The sequence below is a fragment of the Caloenas nicobarica genome, chromosome 1 (assembly GCF_036013445.1).
Source record: "Caloenas nicobarica isolate bCalNic1 chromosome 1, bCalNic1.hap1, whole genome shotgun sequence".
Lineage (NCBI taxonomy): Eukaryota > Metazoa > Chordata > Aves > Columbiformes > Columbidae > Caloenas > Caloenas nicobarica.
In genome coordinates, this window is record NC_088245.1 from 9,577,978 (window position 1) to 9,599,082 (window position 21,105).

The window sequence follows — 21,105 nt, forward strand, 5'->3', positions numbered from 1 at the left end:
TCTTTCCATGGTTTGCTTCTGATTTTTTATCACAGCACAAATCTAAAGGTGTAAGGGTGTTGAGTGCTGGTGTCTGTCCAGGACTGCAGTCCCCGTTCCTCCCTGCCGTGCTGTCAGGGATGGATGGGGACTGGCCAGTTCACACAGAGCCCTGAGAAATATTTTGTGGCAAAGGAGGAATTCTGTCTTGCTTTGTAAAATCCGGGGTAAGGTTGGAAGTCTGCAAGTGTGGCACTGAAGCAGGGAACTTTTTAAATGGGCTACTTGAACAACGCTCCTAATTCATTCGTTTTGCCTGATTTGCAGCAACAATTGTACATTGGTTCCAGGGATGGATTGGTTCAGCTCTCTCTGCACAGATGTCACACGTATGGGAAGGCTTGTGCAGACTGCTGCCTTGCCAGAGACCCATACTGTGCCTGGGATGGAAACTCATGTTCCAGATATGCTCCTACTTCTAAAAGGTAAGAAAAAAAAATATACAACATGCTGTAAAAGATCTTGCTGCTTGCAAGAATTTTAGAGGTTCCCAATCAGAATGTGTTGCCTTTTTACTTAACATGTCATTTGCCTTCAAATTTGATCACAGTCTGGCCATGTTTCACAGTTCTGCTCAAAGAGCTGTGAAGACCACATAGCTTTGTTTAAATGTGTATGACAGTAACTCAGCTAGTGCAGCTAACATCATAAATCCAACACTTTCTTTTTTTATGCTGAATGCTTTAAGGTGTGAGACACTCAGATGGAGTTTCAGGTTGTGCCTGACTCTGCCCGAGATGCAAGAGCTTTCAAGCTTCGGCCTTTTGCATAGGGCACCACCATAGTTATAAAGTGACATTTAACCTAGAATCCCAGAGTGGTCAATAATAAAATACTCTTAATTTCCTGATCTAAATGAAGAAGCTTCTTCTGTCTGATTTAACTAGCCCACACAACTTGAGTCAAAGTGTCACTCTCATCAATTGTATTTGTGGTCTAGCCATGAGAGGGAGACAGAGATTTAAGTACTGTGATTTTACCACATGCAGAGCAGGTTTTTCACAGTGAAAGAAGCTTCATCTGAACTTTCTGTACTCACCAGCTAGGACAGGCTCTAGCAGGCTCATGCAGGCTCTAGCAGTGCAGTATCTAAGTTGCTGGATCTGTTTCTTGGAGGTTTTGGCTGATTTAGCCAGAGGTCTGAGCTTGCTTGCTGAGGCAGGGTCCTCCACAGCCTCTTCATTCCCCTTTGGACGAAGCCTTCCTGACAGTAATCATTGCAGTGAGGGTCAGGGATTGTAATCTGAGTTCAGGGTCTGGAACAAGACTTTCTACCTTAGAGGTTATAGGGCTAGAACCCAAGCAATTAGACAAACCATTGAAGTTAATGACTCATAGGTTATCGTGTCATGGTGTCAAGGAACTTTATGTGTTTTCCCCCAAAGCCAAAGCAAACTAAATTCAGAGGAGCGTAAATGAAAGGGGAAAAGCAAGTGTTCAGGCTCACTGCAAAGTTAGTGACACATGAGGCTTGCTGAAGCCTGAGGTGAGCTGGGACACGGAGATTGATGGTCCATGCCTTTTAACAGATGTGCAGTTTGGTGGGAAGGCAGAAGTCTGTGCCTCCAAAACAAAGGATGGGTGACTGACCTTGGGAATCCTCCAGTAGATCAGTTACTTGAATATTTTTCTTCTGTGTAGCAGCCTGTGCTTCCAGCATGTCTACAGCTTTTACCACAGTGGACGGCTTGGCCTTGGGAACCCATTCTGCGGAGACATTGCTCTGCACATAGGAGGTCCCACTCCTGTTATCTCCGCTGTGGCTTTGAGGGAGGAACCAGTTCCTGGCTGGGTCTCCAATTCTTCTACTAAAACAAAGAAATTTTTTTTTTTTTGGTAGCTCTTGGGAGATAAATGCAATCATCCAGAGAGGAAGATTTTTCTCTTTTTTTTTTTTTCTTTTAATGCTGTTACACTGAAATTACACTAAATCACAGTGAGTTTAAGTACCACACCCAGGGATCAGTAGGCAAGTTAGTTCTGGAAGGAAACAGGTCATCTCAGACCATTGTCTCAAGCATTTTTGCTGTCCATAAATATGAAAGATAATCAGATTTGTCAATTGTTTGTTACCAAACTAAAACATATGCTTTTCTCTATTTTAATGATTGGTTTACTAGTCAGTATTACCTTGGGCCGATTAAGCACAATTTTGAATATCACCTCTTGGATCTCAGATCTTTTCCATGTGATACAACATTACGTTTTTAAGTATTTCCAAGACAGTCCATCCCAACGGGAGACCCGTGCCCCATGCTTCTACAGCAGGTTTAGATGTTCTTTCTGTCGCTATATTGTATACTTTTTGTTCTAGGCAGAATTTTTTCTCTTGCTTTTTCTCTTTCCCCTCCCAGTGGTCTTCCCAAATAACAGGCTCTTCTCTTGATGTCAATTGTACAAATCTCTCTAGGCCACATGCTGCTTTGAGGGTGAGGCTGGTTTTAGTTAAGACCGTAATTGTCAGCAGTAGGGTGGGAGCAATGTGAGTCCACATCTGCTGAGCTCCTCTGTATTTTGTTGTTGAATTCCAGCAATTATGCCTGAAGTGTTACAAGTTTGCATGCTTTTCCCATAGGCGAGCCAGAAGGCAAGATGTCAAATATGGAGACCCCGTTGCACAATGCTGGGATGTGGAAGACAGTGAGTGTTTTGCACCTTTCTGAGTCTCTTGTCGTTTTGACAACAAAGTTTGCTGTAAGGGTCTCTGTGTGCGAAAACTTGCTGAGCTCAACAGAATAACACCATTAAAGTGGTTGCCTTTCTCATACTTCATATACATTACCCCTCCTGCATTAAAATTTTCAGAGCCGGGACTGATAAGGGACAGCTGGCATTGGATGGAACCCTCACATGCTTTATGGGCGATGCTCCCCAGCACTCACCCCGGGAAGGGAGAGGTGCCCATGATGCAAAAACATCACACACATCCCTGCGAGTAGCTACTGGGACGTGTGTGATGTTTCAACCAGAAACAGGGGAGATAATCCCGCGAGAAAACCCACAGGGGTAAACGGGGAACATGCCATCTTCTCCCCTTCAACCACACACACTTGACACAAGTCCCAAAGCCCAGCTCCAGCTGCCAAACCAGCCCCTTCCCCTCCCCGCAGCTACTTAAATACTCCTGTTATTAACAAGAGTCTACCCCCTCACTCCCCGTCAGCTCCCCGCCTCCCTTTCCCACACCCTCTTTTCAGATGCCAAAAGGTCTGGCTTGCTCCTTTGGCAACTGCAGCACTTCTCTGACAGTGAGCACTGTCAGTATGAAATCCTGCGGTTGCACGGCAATCTCTGCGGCAGCGTAAAATAAATGAAAAGCATTCAAAACCAAGCTCGGGTTTGTCTGGGGCTCTTCTAGCCGCTTATTAAAGTGAACAACCCAGTCAAAACAGTATTGATTGTATTGCTGTGCTGAACATTTGATTTGGGACGAGCCACCGCTTTCCATTGATCTCTGGTTATTTTCGTGCCACTGTGGTGTTGGATGCCTGCCGCAGATCTCGACGAGAGTCACTGCAGAAATCAGAGCTGCTTGCCACAAGATCAAAGACTTAACTCTGTTGCACGGTACAGAGGGCTCTGACTGTACATGTGTGCTTGCAGACATACTTAAAAAGTCAGGGTAAAATCTCATTTCCATTAAAGCCGACAACAAAACTCCTGTTCATTCCCAGGGGTGAGAATTTCACCACTCACTGCTTACTATGGCTCTCCAAATAGTGGTATCTGAGACTGTGCAAAGCTCAAGGTTAAAGAAACCCTAGCAGAAAGGCTGACAATGTCACATTTTCCTGGAAGGATAAAGAGATACTGGAAGAGTTGGCTTTACTAAACAAATGTAAAAGGACTTAGCACAGAAATTGGTATTAATCCTTTGCCCTGATGTAGCGTCACCAACAGAAATTTTATCCAGCTGGGGATGACCCCTGTGTGCCATAAAACCACAAAGCTGACCTGTGGCACTCCAGGCTCTTGGCTTATTTATGCCATTTGCCATAATTAATAACATTACGGCCCCAAACCCTATTTAAATTTGGTACTCCACTGTGTCAGATTCCCTCCCAGAGACTTCATTGGCTGCATGAAGTTGTTTGGCTCTACTGAAATCTCAGTGGCACAGTGAAATAAAAGAAAAGTATTTAACATGGAGAGCTTGAATTTCTATAGATCTCATATAGGTACTTACTATGCTGAAAAAACAATCTGAAATTGTGTTCATTTTGCTTTTGAACTAACTTTTGATTTAGGAGACACCACTGCTTTCACCTTTCTGTTATTGGCAGGGCATAAGAAACAGCTTTAGACTGATGGTAAGGCAAATAAGACACAGATAAGACAGACTGGAAAGGGAAATAGAGATGCAGAGATTAGAAATTACTTGCTTAGGTTTGCAGAAGGCCAAGAAAAGAGACCAGATCTGCTCATGGCTCCTTCAGTGTTTGGTCTGAAACATACTACAGAGGATTTCAAATTATACTGAAAGAAGGTAAACTTCAGTTTACTTTAGCCCTGTGACTCCTTTAAAGTGTTTGAGATGAACAAACTGGACTGTACAATCTACCTTTAGCAGCTTTACCTCAGATTTAGTAGTTGCATTACTTAAAGGAAAAATACAGGTCAGATTTTAAATTCCTCAAAGGTGAAAGTCTCAACTGTAAAATGGAGCAAGCTCATGATATAGATTTTATTGACCTCCTTAAAAAACAGTTGCACTGAAAGAAGGTTAGCAGCCGCCTCTAAATCCTCATAGTTATAGTTTAAGCTAAAAGTTAAGTTTCCTTTTGCTTTTTTATAATTCACTCATAGCATCTGTTCTGAATCAGGCTATTTTCCCATTGCTTTAAAAAACAGGTCAGGGTTAATCTCCTGTACCATGTTTGCTTTCCAGGCATTAGTCATGAAACTGCTGATGAAAAGGTGATTTTTGGCATTGAATTTAATTCAACTTTTCTGGAATGTATTCCTAAGTCCCAGCAAGCCTCTATTAGATGGTATATTCAGCGCTCTGGAGAAGAACATCGAGAAGAGGTAAGTTATAGTCATCAAGGCATGTTTCTCTATAGAGAATCCAGCTGAGCATTGAAAGGCAGGAGTTATTGGGATTAGTTGATGTTTTACTTTTCCTTGCCTCACCTGAGGTATCAAATAGCATTCTGGTATCACCATTTGGGACATAGTGTGGGGAAGAGAGAAGCCATTTGCACTCTGTCATAAGCAGATTTAGATATTCATTTTGACTTACATGCTCATTCTATTAAAAAAAATAGGCTTTAAATAGTAGTAAAAAAATCAAAGTACTGGAAAAAAAGCCCTTTTGTCCAGTAATTAACTCAACAACTACTTCTGTAGGTAAAAGTATGTTCAAAACCCTTTGTTTTAATAAAACCTCTGTTCCAATTGCATTCCCTTATCATGTTAAGCAGTGTAGGTAAGAATTGCACATGTGGCTTGCTGCTTCTCTCCATCTCTCCCTGGAGAAGGAATGGTCTGTGCAGTAAAAAGCTTTTTATTTGCTTTTTTCTTGTTAGTGGAGTGCTCTGTGCTGATGCAGAGATGTCAAGGAATTGCACCTTGCATCTGGAATAGGAAGCACTGAGACTTTTGATGACCCCTAACTTCTGGAGGAAGCAGGTTTGGGGTCCTCACTGGTGGAGAAGCCCTGGAGAAGCCTCCAGGTCCTTGCATACCCTCTGTACAATTTTCTGCTGGTTTCTGTCTGAGCTTGTGGCAAGGAGCCCTCTGACATGCTCAAAAGGTCGATGTGCTGGGACTGATTTGGACTGGGTTTGAGTGAGTTTCAAACCTCAGGAGTTTCCATAGCCTTTCTCTTACATGAGTGATTTTGCATGTGTGGCCAAGTCCTGCTGTGATGGCAACCATGGCAACGAGGAAGGGAAAAGAACTGTCTTTTCAAATGAGCTGGTCTCAGGTGTTAGAGATGCTTTTATGTTAAATGTTCATCCAAGACAAAAATTAGTTTCAATGACAGGAACTATCAAACACCCAATGAGTCTTCCACTCTCAATGATAATTCATGCTGTAAGACTTTCTGAGTGCAGAAAGTGTTCTGGTTCTTTCTAAAGGCTGGGGAGATGCAGACCAGGGTAGGTGCCCATCAGAGCATCACCCCTGGGTGAGATGTGACTCAAGGCAGTAGTTCCAAAGTTGCAATCCCCGATATGTCTTGGCCCAGAAGCCAGAGTAAGGAGATACAAGGCACTTTTGATTTTCCACCAGATAATACAAAAAACCCTAGCAAGGTTGTATATTTGCTACAGTACTTTTAATTTACTCTCTTTCTTTTACTCATGCTTTGGATTTGCAAAGATTCTTTCCTTTCCTGAGAACTAAAACTTCATTAATTTATAGACACAGTGATTTCCACTACATGCAGTAAACACCAAAGAGATTACTGGTTTGAAATACCACCTCTTACCTCCATTACAGTTCATAACTGGAAAAAAAAAGTGACCTTCCTGTCAGCAGGCCAAGGATGTTCACAGCCACAGGTGGTTGAAGTGAAAACCCAATTAGAAATGTATCAGCCTTTAAAGACCTATGTGCATGCATTTTTTATGCTTTAATTGATTTATCTTTAACTGTTCTGTACATAAGACTGTGCTCTACTTCCCTAAGGCAGCAGTTTGTAAATGCAATTATATATTTGTTCAGAGAAACAAGTAAAATACTTACTCAATTCTAACTATGTGTTTAAGACTAATTTATAAATAATTTTAAGCAGATAGGTGACAGAGTATTTTTGGATTTATTTTTTTTAAGGAAGTGGGGTTTTATTATTTTTTAATTATGATTTTTTCTGGACAGGAAGTTGTTGCAAGTTTTGAGGAGACTCAATCTTTTTTTTTTTTTTTTTAATAATATATTGCAACTACAGCATGTGCCTGAGCTTCTCAAAAAAATCGACAAACTTTGTGTAAAGTAGCCAGTTCCCTGTGAAGAATGTAATATTTTTGTATCATAATGAGTCACATTCTTAAGATCTGAAAGCATCTTTTGAAGGGGTGCTTCCGAGTTTTATCTGTATCAATTTAGGAAAAAAATATCAGTTGATTTTCTCATAAACCACAGGTTCAGATATGCCTCTGAAGGTCAGGAAGACAAGTTTAAGATACCTTTCTTGTTTGATTGTAGAACAAACTGCAGGTCAAGCCAACATCTGAACACAGGGCAGGCTAAACCGATACCACATAGCCTAACTTCAGGCCATATTATTTTTTGTCATGCTTTATATTTCCAAAAGATTTATTGTAGCAGTGACCTTACCCCTGTTGCTTATTCTGGGCCAAATATCAGTTACCCAGGTAGGATGATGCCCAATACTGCGGAACTTGACCTGGTGTGCCAAGGATGTGAACACTGAGAGTCAGGGAATGTGCGCATGTGTGTGATGGCATTTCAGTCTCCAGCAAGCACACAGCATTACATCTTTGCACATTAGCAGCCTTCCACTGCAATGTTTACTGGGCTTGCTCTGTGTAAACAGTCTGACATCTGTATGAGAAAAGTAAAGCTTTGCTAAAAGGCTAGATTAACCTTTGAGGCAAATTTAGAAGAAAATTTGAAAGAGAAATCTGCAGGCAGATTTTCTACATTGTGAATGCTAACAGCAGGCAAACAACTTCTTACCACATATAGTCCCTAAAGCCACAGCAGTGTTTCTGTGATCTAGCTTTGATAAAATAGTAGTTGGAGCACATATTCCGCAAGTCCTCGGAGTGGTTTTGTTAGTTGTTTTTTTTTTTAGCAGTCTGTAAACATAACAATCTATATAAATACATATGCGCTTAAAGACAGTGTATAGCTATTAGTTTTGTTTGATTCCTGTCAGAAAATTCTTAGAGTAACAGAATTTCTAGTATTTTGACCCAGGTTAGTTCCAGGGTCCTAAGAACCTGAACTCTTTCTGAGCAAAGTCAGCCTCAACATCTCAAACCATCATATTAGGAGATACCATTTTTAGAAGGGGAAAAATAAAATAAAAGGAGCTTTTTTGGTTATTTTTTAAGATAAATATATTAGTCTAGAAATGTCACATTTTGAAATGCATCTACCTAAAGCTAAATTCATAATTTCACATATGGCTGCTTAAATAAATGACCAAGTAGGGAGAGATGCTGAACAGTCACTCCTCCTATTAGATAGAATAGGATATTTGGAGGTTAAAATGTTAATCTCTTGTTAATTTGGGGATCCAGAAATTGAGATTTTCAGGTTTTGTAATCTGACTTAGTGAAAATGAATTCATTGATATTAGAGCCTAATTGGAGGCCTTCCTATAAAATCCAAAGATAGGCAGAGTGATTGACTTTCTTTTCAAAGTACTTCAATTTGACAAAAATACCATATGTGACAGAAACAGTGTGGCCATAATGTGTAGCTTGATCTTTGCTCAGCCCACGCCTTACCATAACTTTTCCCACTGCAATTATATTTTCTGCTCTCTCTCTCCCTTCCTGCAGCAGATTTCTCAAATAACACTGTACATTATTTTAGTGCATGTCTTAGCGGTGTAACTTATTGTGATGACGATACCATGCTTTGCAAATGACTCCGTGCACCTGGAACTTAGGTTACGGACTTTTAGTTCCAGGGCTGGAACTGTAATATCTCAGCAAGTCTTTAAACCTGGCTTTACAAATCGATGGCTATGCAGCATCCAGGACATGTACTGCAGCTTCCTGAGGGATGGAAAAGGGCAAAATCCAGACTAGATGGGAAGCGTTTGGCCCAGCAGGATGTCCTCAACATTTCACCCTTAGGGTCATGGCTCAGAATGTGACTTCCAGGGAGAGTGACCTGTGGGGAGGGACAGGATCTCCCGTGGTACAGGAGCTGTCACCAGGTCATTTTGCTGCCAGTGGGAGTACATTTCCCTGTAGTTTGGGGCTGGTTTAAGGTCAGGAGTCAAATATCTAGTGCTTTTGTGTTTAGTGTTACTCATGCAATAGATCGTGTTTGTTCCTGTGCATGCAGGGTTAGTCACTGAGATGAGGGAGAGCATTTTGGTGGCTGGAGTTCATAAAATAAAAATAAATAAAAAAGGTGAGGACGTTGCATGTTCATAATGTCTTAAACTGCTGACGTTTTCTGAAGCTTAAACCAGATATTTATTTCTCAAAAAAAATCCTATGTGTTATGTTATGTATATAATAGGTGTCAGGACTGCAAAAAACATATGCATGGCTCCCTACAAAGCCATTAGTTTTGGTCCTCCGTGGCTCCGACAAGTAATAGCCCCCCTGCTTTAGGCTGCACTTCACCCCGTCTCCTGTGGCTCCAGGTCTGCCAAGCTGCCACCTCCCCTCCAGGGGACAGAACAAACCAAATGGTCTGAAGTGACAGAATAGGTGCAAATCGCTTTTAACTCTCTCCTTCCTGCTCTATTCATATCTGGGAGTGAAAATAAATCCACCCAAAGGCAGAAGGACATTCCGGTTTCTTCTTCAGTGGTTCTCATCCTTTCCATATTCCTGCCCCACAGGCCTGGGCTGTGTTTTTCTGATAGACTCAGCTTAAAGGCCATCTGATGGTTTGGTAGGTGAGGGTTTGACCCACTCTTGGATAAGACATCTTGCCAGGCACAAGACTGTGACCTAGTTCCCCCATCAGAGCAAAGAGATGTTGTTTCCATTCCACATTTTAGCTAGACTGAGAAGACTTTTTTTTCTGTTTATCCAAGACATAAGTTTACATATCCTTTGGTGGCTGGAGATTTTTGCTTCATGATGGTGATTTTCTTTGTTACAAACGTCTGATCAGCAGCATGTTGTGAAAAAAGGTCACAGATTCAGTGACAGCCCTGAAATTTAAGAGTTGGATGAGAGCTGAGTAAGGAAGAGAACATACACCAAGGAACTAGTTTCCAGTAGTACCTTCTGGTACAAGAAAGTAGTTCAGTGTTTGAATCTTTAGGTTAATGAGAGATCAAGAGAGTGGGAAAAATAAGAAGAGATTCATTCCGCAGCCTAGGGACTACTTATAGCTCTCATGCTTTCACTCTTTTTTATTTTATTATATGACACACTGCCTTTCCCCTCTACCCCCAATACCTTGAGATTTCCCCAAACCCCAATACCTTGAGATTCTTAAGACTAATATTTTTAGCAGTTTCCTGGGTCGGGGGGAGGTGGAAGTAACTCTGAACTGAGATACAGCATGTGACATTTCTGCCTTGATTTGGATTTACTGGGGGGAATTTAAAATTTAGTCTAAGAAGTTATCTTCACCTTGAAAACAACAGGAATCATGTGTCTCCATAATGACATTGTACCAGCAACACATTCTTAATTTTTCTTGTGGCTTCTTGGTAAATAAATAAATATGTAAAAAAAACCCAAAAAACAAAAAACAAATTAACTCTACAGCTGTGTTAGAGTTAAATGATTACTTCCCTAGTACAGGAGAAACAAAGTCATGTGTAACAATAAGGCCCCAAAAACCCAGAGTGATCTTTATTTCCAGGCAAATGGTGAGGACGAACAATAGAGAAACAAAGACAAATGTGAATTCTCAGCAAATGTTCCTCATTTTCCTTTTTCCCCCTCTCAATTTGTTCAGGGGTTGCATCTAACCCATGATTAGTCCAGCTTTACCTCTAACATTTTTTCACATGTTGATTAATGAGGGAAGGCAGGCTTTGAAGGCACTTTCTTCTCCCAGACAGGTGCAGTGTTTTAACTGTGAAAGAGTTGACATGTGAATTATTTGTAAAGAGGGAACTATCTAAACACATCATTAGCAAAGGACAAAAGGCATTGACCTAACCTGGTGCCACAGCACTTTCAAATTGTTGGTTGTTTTCCAACTTACTGATTATTTAAAGATTTGCCATCATTATTGGCAATGCTTATTTTTCCTCCATTGTTAAATTCAGCTTGTGAAAATTAAGTGTTTGATTTGCATGGAGATCTTTTCCCTTTGTCAAATATCGCCAGTATCTATGGCATATGCCATCCTTCATATAATGTAATTTTAGGCAAACTTTAAGGACTTACAATGTTGATAAAATATTGTCAAGAAACTGCTCCCACTCCACTAAGAAAGGAAAGTTAATGGTAATAAATTGCATCATTTTTGTGGTTTATAATTTGTTCCCTATTGAACAAAACTATGTCTCTCATGTTTAATTTTTATTGTGTGCTCAAATTTAAGCACATGTCAGCAAGCTTTTACGAATTACAGCCTTTGTGCTTCTGAGTTGTTAAATCCTATTTACAAATATTTTAGGAGAGTTATTGATTATGACATGGGGGGTAGGAGGGAAGCAGTGAACAATTGACCAAACCAAAATGGTGTCTTTTATCTAACTAGTCTTTTCACTCTCCTCAAAATTTAATAAAATATGTTTTACATCTATAGGTCAGGAACCAAAGAGCACATTAAGCATTCAAGTGAAAGGTTAAAGATCTACTACCAAGTAATGAAATGCCAGGTGTTTATGAAACTCCAGAGCCCTGTGGGGGAAAAAGTAGAGAAGAAAGTCAGGAAGAGTTCTGAACCTATGGGTAAAACAACATAAACAGGATACCAAAAAGAGAAGAGGGGGGGAAGCTGTAATGAAGTGTTGCTTAATACGTGTGAAATTGGAGCCATAATTTCATCTTGCCAGAGGATAAGAAAGGAATGAACAATGAAGGCACGGAGAAAGAGGAGGTGACAGTCACCGTAAATCAATATCCAAGGTTAACACAGGACATTCTGTAAGAACGCTGCTTCATTAAAAATAGGAGTCGCGATGGGCTGGGATTAAGGGACACAGCCAATTTAGACTCTGTTAGCTTTCTCTGTGGTATCCCAAGGCAGAGGGGGGGCAACTCCATCAGTTAACACATTTACGACTAGAAAGTCATGGCTGCTACACAAATGGTAAATAGTTATGTGTAGCAGGGTGTTGGACTTGGGGGTCCAGTGATCTTTTCAAGTCTAGAACTGCCATTATTCTGCCTTCCTTTCACTGAAAATAGGCAAAGCACTAGTGAGGACTCCTTGGACTGGCGCCTAGCCAACCAAAACAGCCAGCTGGAGACCTTCCAAGTGTAGGAGGTACACAGCTGTCAAGACGCTCTGGACTACAATACTGGCAGAGCCACCGATAGGCAGATACTACTGCTGCAATTGCATCAAGCCCTGAGCTCAAAGAGACCCGTCCTGTTTTCACTCAGACAATGTGGGAACTTGGTCTTTGCATCGTGTCTTATGAAACCCAAATGTCTGGAAATTAGCTCCTTCTTCCCATCCTTTTCCCAAAATTTCTCAAACTTGAGTCTTTGTGTTGACATGAAGCCCAGGCAGAACAAAGAGGGGCTTCCTTGTCATATCACAACAGCCAAGCCTCTGAGCACTCCCATCTGGCCCCTGCTCCTTTTTCTCTCTGTGGAGGACAGCACCACAAGGAAACACCTGCCCTAGACATATTTTTCCCTACAACTATTTATTCGTGGATTCATTTCTACATTCTATGCTCCTGTTTTTACTGTAAGAAAGGTACATTTACTTGGAATGAAGTGTCACTAGCTGATAAAATTGAGGACTACTGCTCTATGCTGTAGGTTCTGGAGGTGGAAAAGTGGTATTTTCTAGTCTGTCTCCCTGCTGTCTTCCGTATATGTGCTTGTGGCATGACCATGATTTCTCTGGTTTAAAATCAGTGTAGTAAATCAAAAGTAGCCTGTGTTCATGTAGCACCTGTTGTCAAGACAATCGATTTTCCAGGAATTTCCTGAAATTAGTATGATTTCATCCTGCTGGTGCCAAGTAGGCATGCTTATCTACAGTTTACAAACAAGAAAACTAAAGCTCACGGTTGACCCAACACCGTCAACTGATGGCAGGGGCCAAAAAATATTTGGCCACAGAACCAGGCAACCAGAGCCATGTTCTGACCAGGCTTTTGTAGCAGCTGATTTCTTGTCTCTGCTGTAGTCAGATCAATGGTAGTACACAAGCCTATATCCATCCATCAACATGCCTATCTGTCCATCTACCTACATACCTACGTATCTACCTATCTAATCTGTATGATGCTGAAGACTATTATAACTGATACAGTAGTAAACCAAAGTTTTACTTTCTCTCTGTGCATATATTGTAAATATGTGTGTGTTGCTTTTTTAAGTGATCTTTAAATGATCTCTCAAATTATTTAACCCTTTCAAAGTTTCATAGACACTTAGAAAAGGGTAAAACCGAAAGCCCTGGAAGGTCATTTAATCCATCGTTTTGCTCCAAGAGACCCTATTATGAATAAATACTAGTGAGTTAGAATCATAACAGATGGAGAATCATATGTATGTGTACATTTTTTCCCATGGAGTAGAAAAGGGAATCATGTGCAGATTTTTTACATAAAGAAACAGTGTGTAGCTTACCCACTGTGAATAAATCTAATTTAGTCATCTATATGCCTCCCTGATCTTCATCCTCTGAAGTTTGTGGAGGGTCAGATGTGCACTCTGGGTGATCTTCCAGATTCCGTGTTGGTTCTCTCTGCTCCCACTCCTTAAACCCACTGCTCAGCCTTGTGCTGGAGTTTTTCTACATGATAACAATGCCGCCAGCAGTGCTGAGGCTCTCTTTAAAGCTCAAGCTTTGCTGCAGGCTGAGCAAGCAGCACTCCAGGTCCTTCGGTGCTGTTGAGTGCTGCAGCCTCTGTGTGGCAGCAAAACATAGCACGCCTGGGAGGTGGCAGATTTGGACTAGACCAGGATCATTTTCAAAGGAAATGCTGGTGTTGGACAGAAGGAGTTAGGCCTCTGCTTTCTACTTCCACCTCTGCTACTAATTTTTATATGGTCTTTGGCAAATCACTTACCTTCTATGTTTCCCAGCTGCAAAAATACTTAGGTGCCCAGTGCCCCATCACGTGGACTTTTTTTTTTTTCCTTTTTTATTGGGGGGTAGGAGGGAGGCAACTTAAGCATTTTTTTGGACTTAGGTTATTTTGGAAATAATTTTCATATCACCAGATATATAACTTACCTGACAGTGTTATTACTCTAAGGTCCACGTTATTTTTAACTTGTGAGTCTTGCTGTATTTTTTGAAATATTTCCATTTGTAAATGAAACTGCAGTTCCACATTGACAGACTTCAGCTCTTACTTGCAGTCTCCTCTTTTCTCTTTTCCTTTCTTTTCTTTTTTCTTTTCTTTTCTTTTCTCCTCTCTTTTCTTTTCTTTTCTTTCTTTTCTTTTCTTTTCCTTTCTTCTCTTCTCTCCTCTCCTCTCCTCTCCTCTCCTCCTCAGTTCTTCCTCATAGATCTTAACAATAACATAATTGTACTGTGTTGTATTTGTCTAAGCTCATTGGGTGCTTTTAATCACTTTTCAATGAGTTAAAAACAGGGTCAACTTCCTTTTGTAAAACCCAGTTGAAGAAGATCAGGGTCACAGCATTTCATTTTAAAAATCAGTAGTAGTATTTATTTTCAGTGTAATAGGTCCTCAGCACTCCAGATACATAAAAGCACCCTTGTATATTGGGTGCATTACAGAAACCTCAAGAAGGGTAGTTTAAAAATGAATGAGATTTGTGGAACTAAATAGCTACCCTTCCTTGGAGAATGCAGTCTAATTTATTGCATTTTAGTGTGATGAGTATTTGAAGGGTGTTTTGGTATGCACATGCCCCACTGTGTGCTGGCATCTGAGGGACAGACCACGTCATGTGCCAGCCAAGCATTTTCTCCGCCTCAGTATCGCACAGACACGTGTTCTGTTTTTGCCAATGAAGCTCACGTATCTCAATCTTCTTTGTCCAACCCCACAGCTGAAGGCTGATGAAAGGATCATCAAAACAGAGCACGGGCTGCTGATCCGCAGCTTGCAAAGAAAGGATGCAGGAGCCTATTTCTGCAAAGCCCAGGAGCACACCTTTGTCCACACCATCGTGAAGCTGAATTTAAATGTCATCGAGAATGGGCAAATGGAAAGCACTCAGAAAACTGAGGACGAGGAGGGTCGGGTGAGGGATTTGCTGACGGAGTCCCGGCTGAGGTACAAGGACTACATCCAGCTCGTCAGCAGCCCCAGCTTTAGCCTGGATGAGTACTGTGAACAGATGTGGCACCGGGAGAAGCGGCGGCAGCGGAACAAAGGTGGTGCCAAATGGAAGCATGTGCAGGACATGAAAAAAAAGCGAAACCGAAGGCACCATGAACCAGCCAGGCCACCGTCTACATAGTTTGTAAATGCTATTTAAAGAAAGGACATTTTTCATGAAAAAAAAAAAATACTGTGTTCTGGTTTTGTGCATCTTGCCTATGAATTAGTACTGCTTTTTACTGAAATCAGATAACTCACCGTCACTATTAATCTGTATAAGACTGTAAAATGGGATTCGATATCAAATAAGATGTTCCTTGTTGGAGTACCACAAACCAGGCAGTAATGTCAAGTACATTCATTAAAAAGAAAAGATGTACACTTTTAGCTAATTTCTGTGTAGCCTGAGGCTATGTGAGCTGTATTATGTACATCCTGTACAATTTTCGTGTAGGATTTAGTGCCTGTGTTCCCATGTTAATATTTGATGCCACATTCCACCCCAGAAGTGGCTACATTTTAGAGGAGGGCAGATGTAATTCTAGTTCTTTGGCATCTTTCTGAATAAGAAGCATGGTAGAAATGTGTGAAAGATCTGCAAAAATACCTGCTAATTTACCCATTGGGTTTGTATACAGGCACATGAGTGGGGTTTGTTAGCACAGAGAAGCATGTCAAAAAATCAAATTAGGTATTGGCTTAGGGACAACATTCATTCTCCTCATTAAAAAAAAAAAAAAAGAGAAAGTATAATCATTGTTTAAGAGAGTGGAATTATCGAGCATTGCTCACTAGAGTTTGAGTAGCCACCAGTTTGCAGTCCATCTGCTGAAACGAAATGTTGACTCTAATTGAAACTGCCACAGAGATACTTGGGAGTAAATTTCCTAAATGGTCCATGGGAGGCATGTGCACAAATCCTATCAGCAAATAATGGGATTCCTGCCTGAACCTCTCCCATCTCTCCAAAGGCTTGACTCTGACTGTTCCTCTGGCCATTTGCTGGCTTTGTTTTATGCAGAGGAAAAGAAAAATAAAAGACAAAAGCAAAGCTAAAATGAAAGACGATGAGGGAAATATTTAGTGACTGAGACCAGTGCTCTTGACACAAAGCTGACATTCCTCAGATGTGTGTATTCTTTGGGATTTTCTTCCAAAGGTCTTATGTATTTTTAAGTTGAAAATTTGAGTTGTTGGAATTAATACTTTTATTATAATAAAATAAAACAAAAGATGTCCATGTGTAAATAAAACTTGTAAGTTAGAAATTTGCTATATACCATAATTTCATTTGTAAAGTGCACCCTGTTCCTTGGTTTATATTTTGGTTTTAATAGTGTAAATTTTCCCGTATAAGCAAGAAACACTGGCCTCATTTTTATCTATTTTACATTAATGTGATTTCATTGATTTTATTCCTGATATGCAGCAACAAACACCAGCTCAAAATCAGGTCCACTGTCTCTTGTCATAAGTCACAGCCCCCCTTTCCTCTCTCCCATCTAACCTCCCTCCGTTTTGCCTTTCACGCCTTTTTGAGTGTGAAATGACAAATTAACCACTTCCTCACATGGAAGAGAGCTTTGATGGATACCAAAATGACAGACTTTACTTGTTTCTCATGCATTCTACAGATCTTGAGAGCAAAGTCTGTGGGAAACCCCTGTAATTGGTGTGCACCTCATTAAGGAACCAAAAATGTTTGCTCTGAAAATTGCAGATTTGCCCTTGCCCATGCTAGTGTTTGTGTGCGCATTCAGTCCCTGATCTGTAAATGTGTAGATCCAATTTGCATCGTTGTTCATTTCCTCTCTGTTGAAAGTCAGATATGGTGAAATGTTTGTCAGATTTCAGAAAGGAATCTCAACTTACCCACATTTCTTGTAAAACTCGAAAGCCGAGTTTGCATGTGTTGTATAAAAGCCAGCGATACCATATGTCATTAATTTTCAGTGCTTTTTTTAATAGGAGATGTATGAGTTAATTAGGAGATATTAGACAGCATGCGTACAATGCTTTGATAGTCTAAAGCACTGAGTGCTAAATATTACAAAATACGTCTGTGGGGAGGAGGGAATTTCTCAGCACAGGACCTTTAATCAGCAGAGAGATTGATGCTGAAGATACTAACCAGTTGTACAGCACTTTGAGAGCACACAGAGAACTTTTGGCATTTTTGTTGCAAAATAACATTGGCCAGGCATTTCACAAGAGGCTCGTCATTTTGGGTACCTTGATTTTAAGGCCAATTAAAACTAGTTAAAGGAGGTATGGGGGGGTATTAAACTACTACCTATAAAGCACCCTAAGACAGGGATACTCAATATTCTTGGCTGGAAGGTTATGCTGTCACCATACAGAACCTGACCAATTATTCCTTATTAGATTTTTATCAGTCCACGAAGTCCTATTTCTCTGACTTGGACATTAAGTAAATGAGTGGAACTACACCAAGGCTATGGAATAACAGGTGGTCTGCATTCACATGCATTGACAAATGGCCTACTTTTCTCCCTGGTGGCGACACAGTACTTCAATTATTGCATTTCAGGCAACTCTTATCACATGTTTGCCTCCTTCATAAAAAAGCAAATCAATTTCTTCTTCTGTTTTTTTTCTCCTCCATGAAAACTAAATCATCTGATTTATGTTTACATATGATTGGGGGTATGTATTCTACAAATGAACCCCCCCACTGACTTCACTAGAAGTCTGGGATGACTAAGGGTCTCAGTGCTGGGAGCATTAGGTTTAAATGGTTGAATTAAAATGTTATTACTCTTAAAAACAACTTTTATTTCTTTTATTTCAAATGTTGTTGCAATGAGATTCTTCTTAAAGAAATGACCTCATCAGTCTGGGGTACAGTGGTAATGGAAAACCCTAAGTGAGATACAAGGCCTCTTCCATCATGGGAAATAAATCCAATATCCTCCAAATCGGTGTGCTATATTGGGTTCATGCCACACCAAGGAGCATATTTAACAATACTGCATAGATAAAAGTCTGTGTTTTGATACATTGGATAAGATGTGTGCTATGGCTGGCAGGGCTAGCACAGCTCCTCACACACAGTAGGTATCACACACGCAAGGAGGTCGAAGTACCTTGGACACCAGGGAATGAGAGAGGCAGATCAGGGATCACTACAGGACATAAGAAAGATTTTGTTAGGCAGGACTCAGCAGTGCAAAGCCAAGAGTAAGAGCAGGAGGGGCAGTGGGTCTTGCCACAGCCTCAAGTCCCAGACAGGGTTTCGGAGGATGAGCTAGCCCAGAAACTGTAACAGTAGATGAGTCCCCTCTTTTCAAAAAATTTCATCTTCTGTATAATAGAAAGGCTCAACTCGAAGTCTGCTTAAATTTAAAATCAATGGTTTGGGGGTCAGCTAGGCTGCTGCTGAGTTAAAAAGAAACTGAGCCTTGCCACCTTCAAGAGCTCCATAAAAATGAAGTTTTGGTCAAGAGTGAAAAGAAGTTGCTTTCACCTTAATAACTATTGCTTTTAAACAGATCCCTTAGCGCATATGATACATGATAGATATTTATTTACATATTCATTCAACTGGGAATCCAATTATTAATACATTATCTTTTCCTTCAACAAAACCTTTCCATTGACATTACTTCAGTGTTGGACTGACGTGGTTTCAAACAGATTCTCAGAATAACCAGCACAGTGTGAGCTGTAGTTATAAATATGCTGCAAACTGACATAAGCTTTAAAGCCCAACAGGGTCCTAAACTTTGTAGCGATCTTGCAGTCAGTTAAAATAAAACAGAAAATGGGATTAGCAGAAAAAGGAATAAAGTATTAACACTTATTGTGATAAACTAGTTCTGTTACTGGAAACTGTTCCAACAACAGGTGTGAATGTGTGTTCATGCCATAAGCAAATACTTCCATCTCCAATCAATTGAACTTACATTGCTTGAGGTATCTAAGAAGCTGAATATTTTCTAGTTCATACGTATATTTTGAACCTTCTTCTTATGTCACTAATAATGAAGTAATTAGGTTAATGCAAAAATTTCCTCTGGTTCATGTGCTTTTGAGATCAGAAGACCCCTACAGCTCAGATGCTATGAACATTTTAATCTCACCATTATGGATATTGATCTACATTTGACATATCAGATAATGAATAATTATTCATTATTGTTACACATTATTCACATAATGAGCCTGTGTCTCATAATAATGCCTCAATATTTAATAATGGCTATGGGAAACTGAGTTTGCTAATGTTTTGTCATATGAGCATATGTGTATAGGAGTACATATACAAATGTCTTCTTTTCTGTTCATTTTGTAGCAGAGGTTAATTTGCAAAAGTCAAATGTGATTTCAAGAGTCAGGGTTCAGCTCAGCTCCCACTGACAGCAGAGATTAAAATCCTCCTATAATCTATTTTTAGTCTGGTAGTCAAATACCCAAAGCTATGTGTTGTTCGGTAGAGTATATTGACCTGGTTCTTTTTGCACACAGTTGTAGATGAGATGTGGACGTCTGAGGAATTACATCTGCATGAATGGAAAATTAAGCCCACATGTCTCTCTAATATATTCTGTTACATTTTATAAAATTTAAATGGTCTCTAAAGTAATATTTTACCATAGTGTTGTTAATATTACCCTGAACTAAGCTTCTGTCATTAGCTGAAGTGTGACATTCTTTGCAGTTGTAATCCAGATTTCCAGGTTTGTAAAATAAGTTCATTATAGTAACAAAAAAAGAAGGCATGGGAAAAGAATTTAATTATAAACTCTAAAAGGCAGATTTGTGAGATTTTGTTTATATGTATCAAAATAGTGATTATCCTAAAACGTGTTAGAAACATCAGTATTTGTTTTCCTTTTTTTGGTCAGGTAAGGATACACAATTAATTGTGATCTCGAGTTTATCACTTGTCAATGTGTGGCTGAGACATCTGGTCTGACAGCTGTGGCAAGAATGGGTTTATACTTCTTCTTGTTTTTTTTTTTTTTCTTCCACCAGTTAAGCCCATTGTCTCCTACCTTTGAGACTCTCTTGTCTGTCAGGTAACCCCACTTTTATATAAGGAATACTTCAGGATCTCATGTTTCCTTGACATACATACATTCCTACCAAGTCATACTATCACAGACGATGACTTTCCTGAGCATTAGATTTTGCATTCAGTTGCAGATGCAAACCAAACACTGTGAGGTAAAGTGGAGAACAGATGGGGTTTTTATTTACAAAGGAGATTTTTGTGACTGTTGCTTAGAGCTCCTTTTGCTTATGTGGTTGTCGTGTATAATTCTCCAATTTAAAATCAAAGTCTTTTGTGCTTTAAAGAGTAAGATATTCCACATGATATAAAAAACCAGAAGAATATATCCAGGTGATTTTTTTTTATTGTGATGGACTGCTGATGAATAGTTTCAAAAAGCACAAGTCAAGGAAATCATCCAGCCAGCCACAGATGGCTGTGATATTTGTAAGGAGCCCAGACACATCTCAGTTTTGGTGGTGTTTCGTATTGTTTCCTTTCTCTTATAGTACTTAAAGTGCTTTGGCTATTTTGTTGGTGGTGGTGGTTTTGTTTGTTTGCTTGTTGGTTGGTTTTGTTTGGTTCGGTTGGTTGGGTTTTTTGAGGGGGCATGGAGCGGGGGTTGTTTGGGTTTTTTTTTTTTAATGTTGTTTTTACTTGTTTTATTTTTCTATTCTTATTTTCTGTTTTGGTTTGCATGTATGTGTGTGTTTGGTTTGCTTTTTGTGTTCTCCTCATTTTTTTCATGTTATTTCTGCTACTGAAAGGATCCATGCCCAAAGCCAGATGCTTTCTGGTAGTGCAACATACGATGAAGCAGTAAGAGGAACAGAAGGCTTGAGCAGATATTTTGGTGTGGAGACAACATAGTATATTTGCAAGTGGCACAGTCTTATGGCTTAACTGACTATGCTGAGAGTATAAAGACCATTGTGCCAGTTCTCTGGCCTAGCCTGATGTTGAGGCTAGATTTACAGAAGGTATATTT

General features: G+C 40.0%; 1 protein-coding gene across 2 annotated transcripts in view; it reads left to right on the top strand.

Moving 5' to 3' along the window:
- The window catches only part of SEMA3D (semaphorin 3D), a 142,291-nt gene extending 123,730 nt beyond the window's left edge, over positions 1-18,561 (top strand). For both annotated transcript variants that reach the window (XM_065628540.1, XM_065628530.1), the window contains exons 15-18: positions 307-464; positions 2,615-2,679; positions 4,928-5,067; positions 14,826-18,561. In XM_065628540.1, the coding sequence (XP_065484612.1) occupies positions 307-464; positions 2,615-2,679; positions 4,928-5,067; positions 14,826-15,239 (777 nt within the window). In that variant the 3' untranslated portion in view covers positions 15,240-18,561. The remainder of the gene's footprint in view (positions 1-306; positions 465-2,614; positions 2,680-4,927; positions 5,068-14,825) is intronic.
- The last annotated feature ends 2,544 nt before the right edge of the window (positions 18,562-21,105 follow it).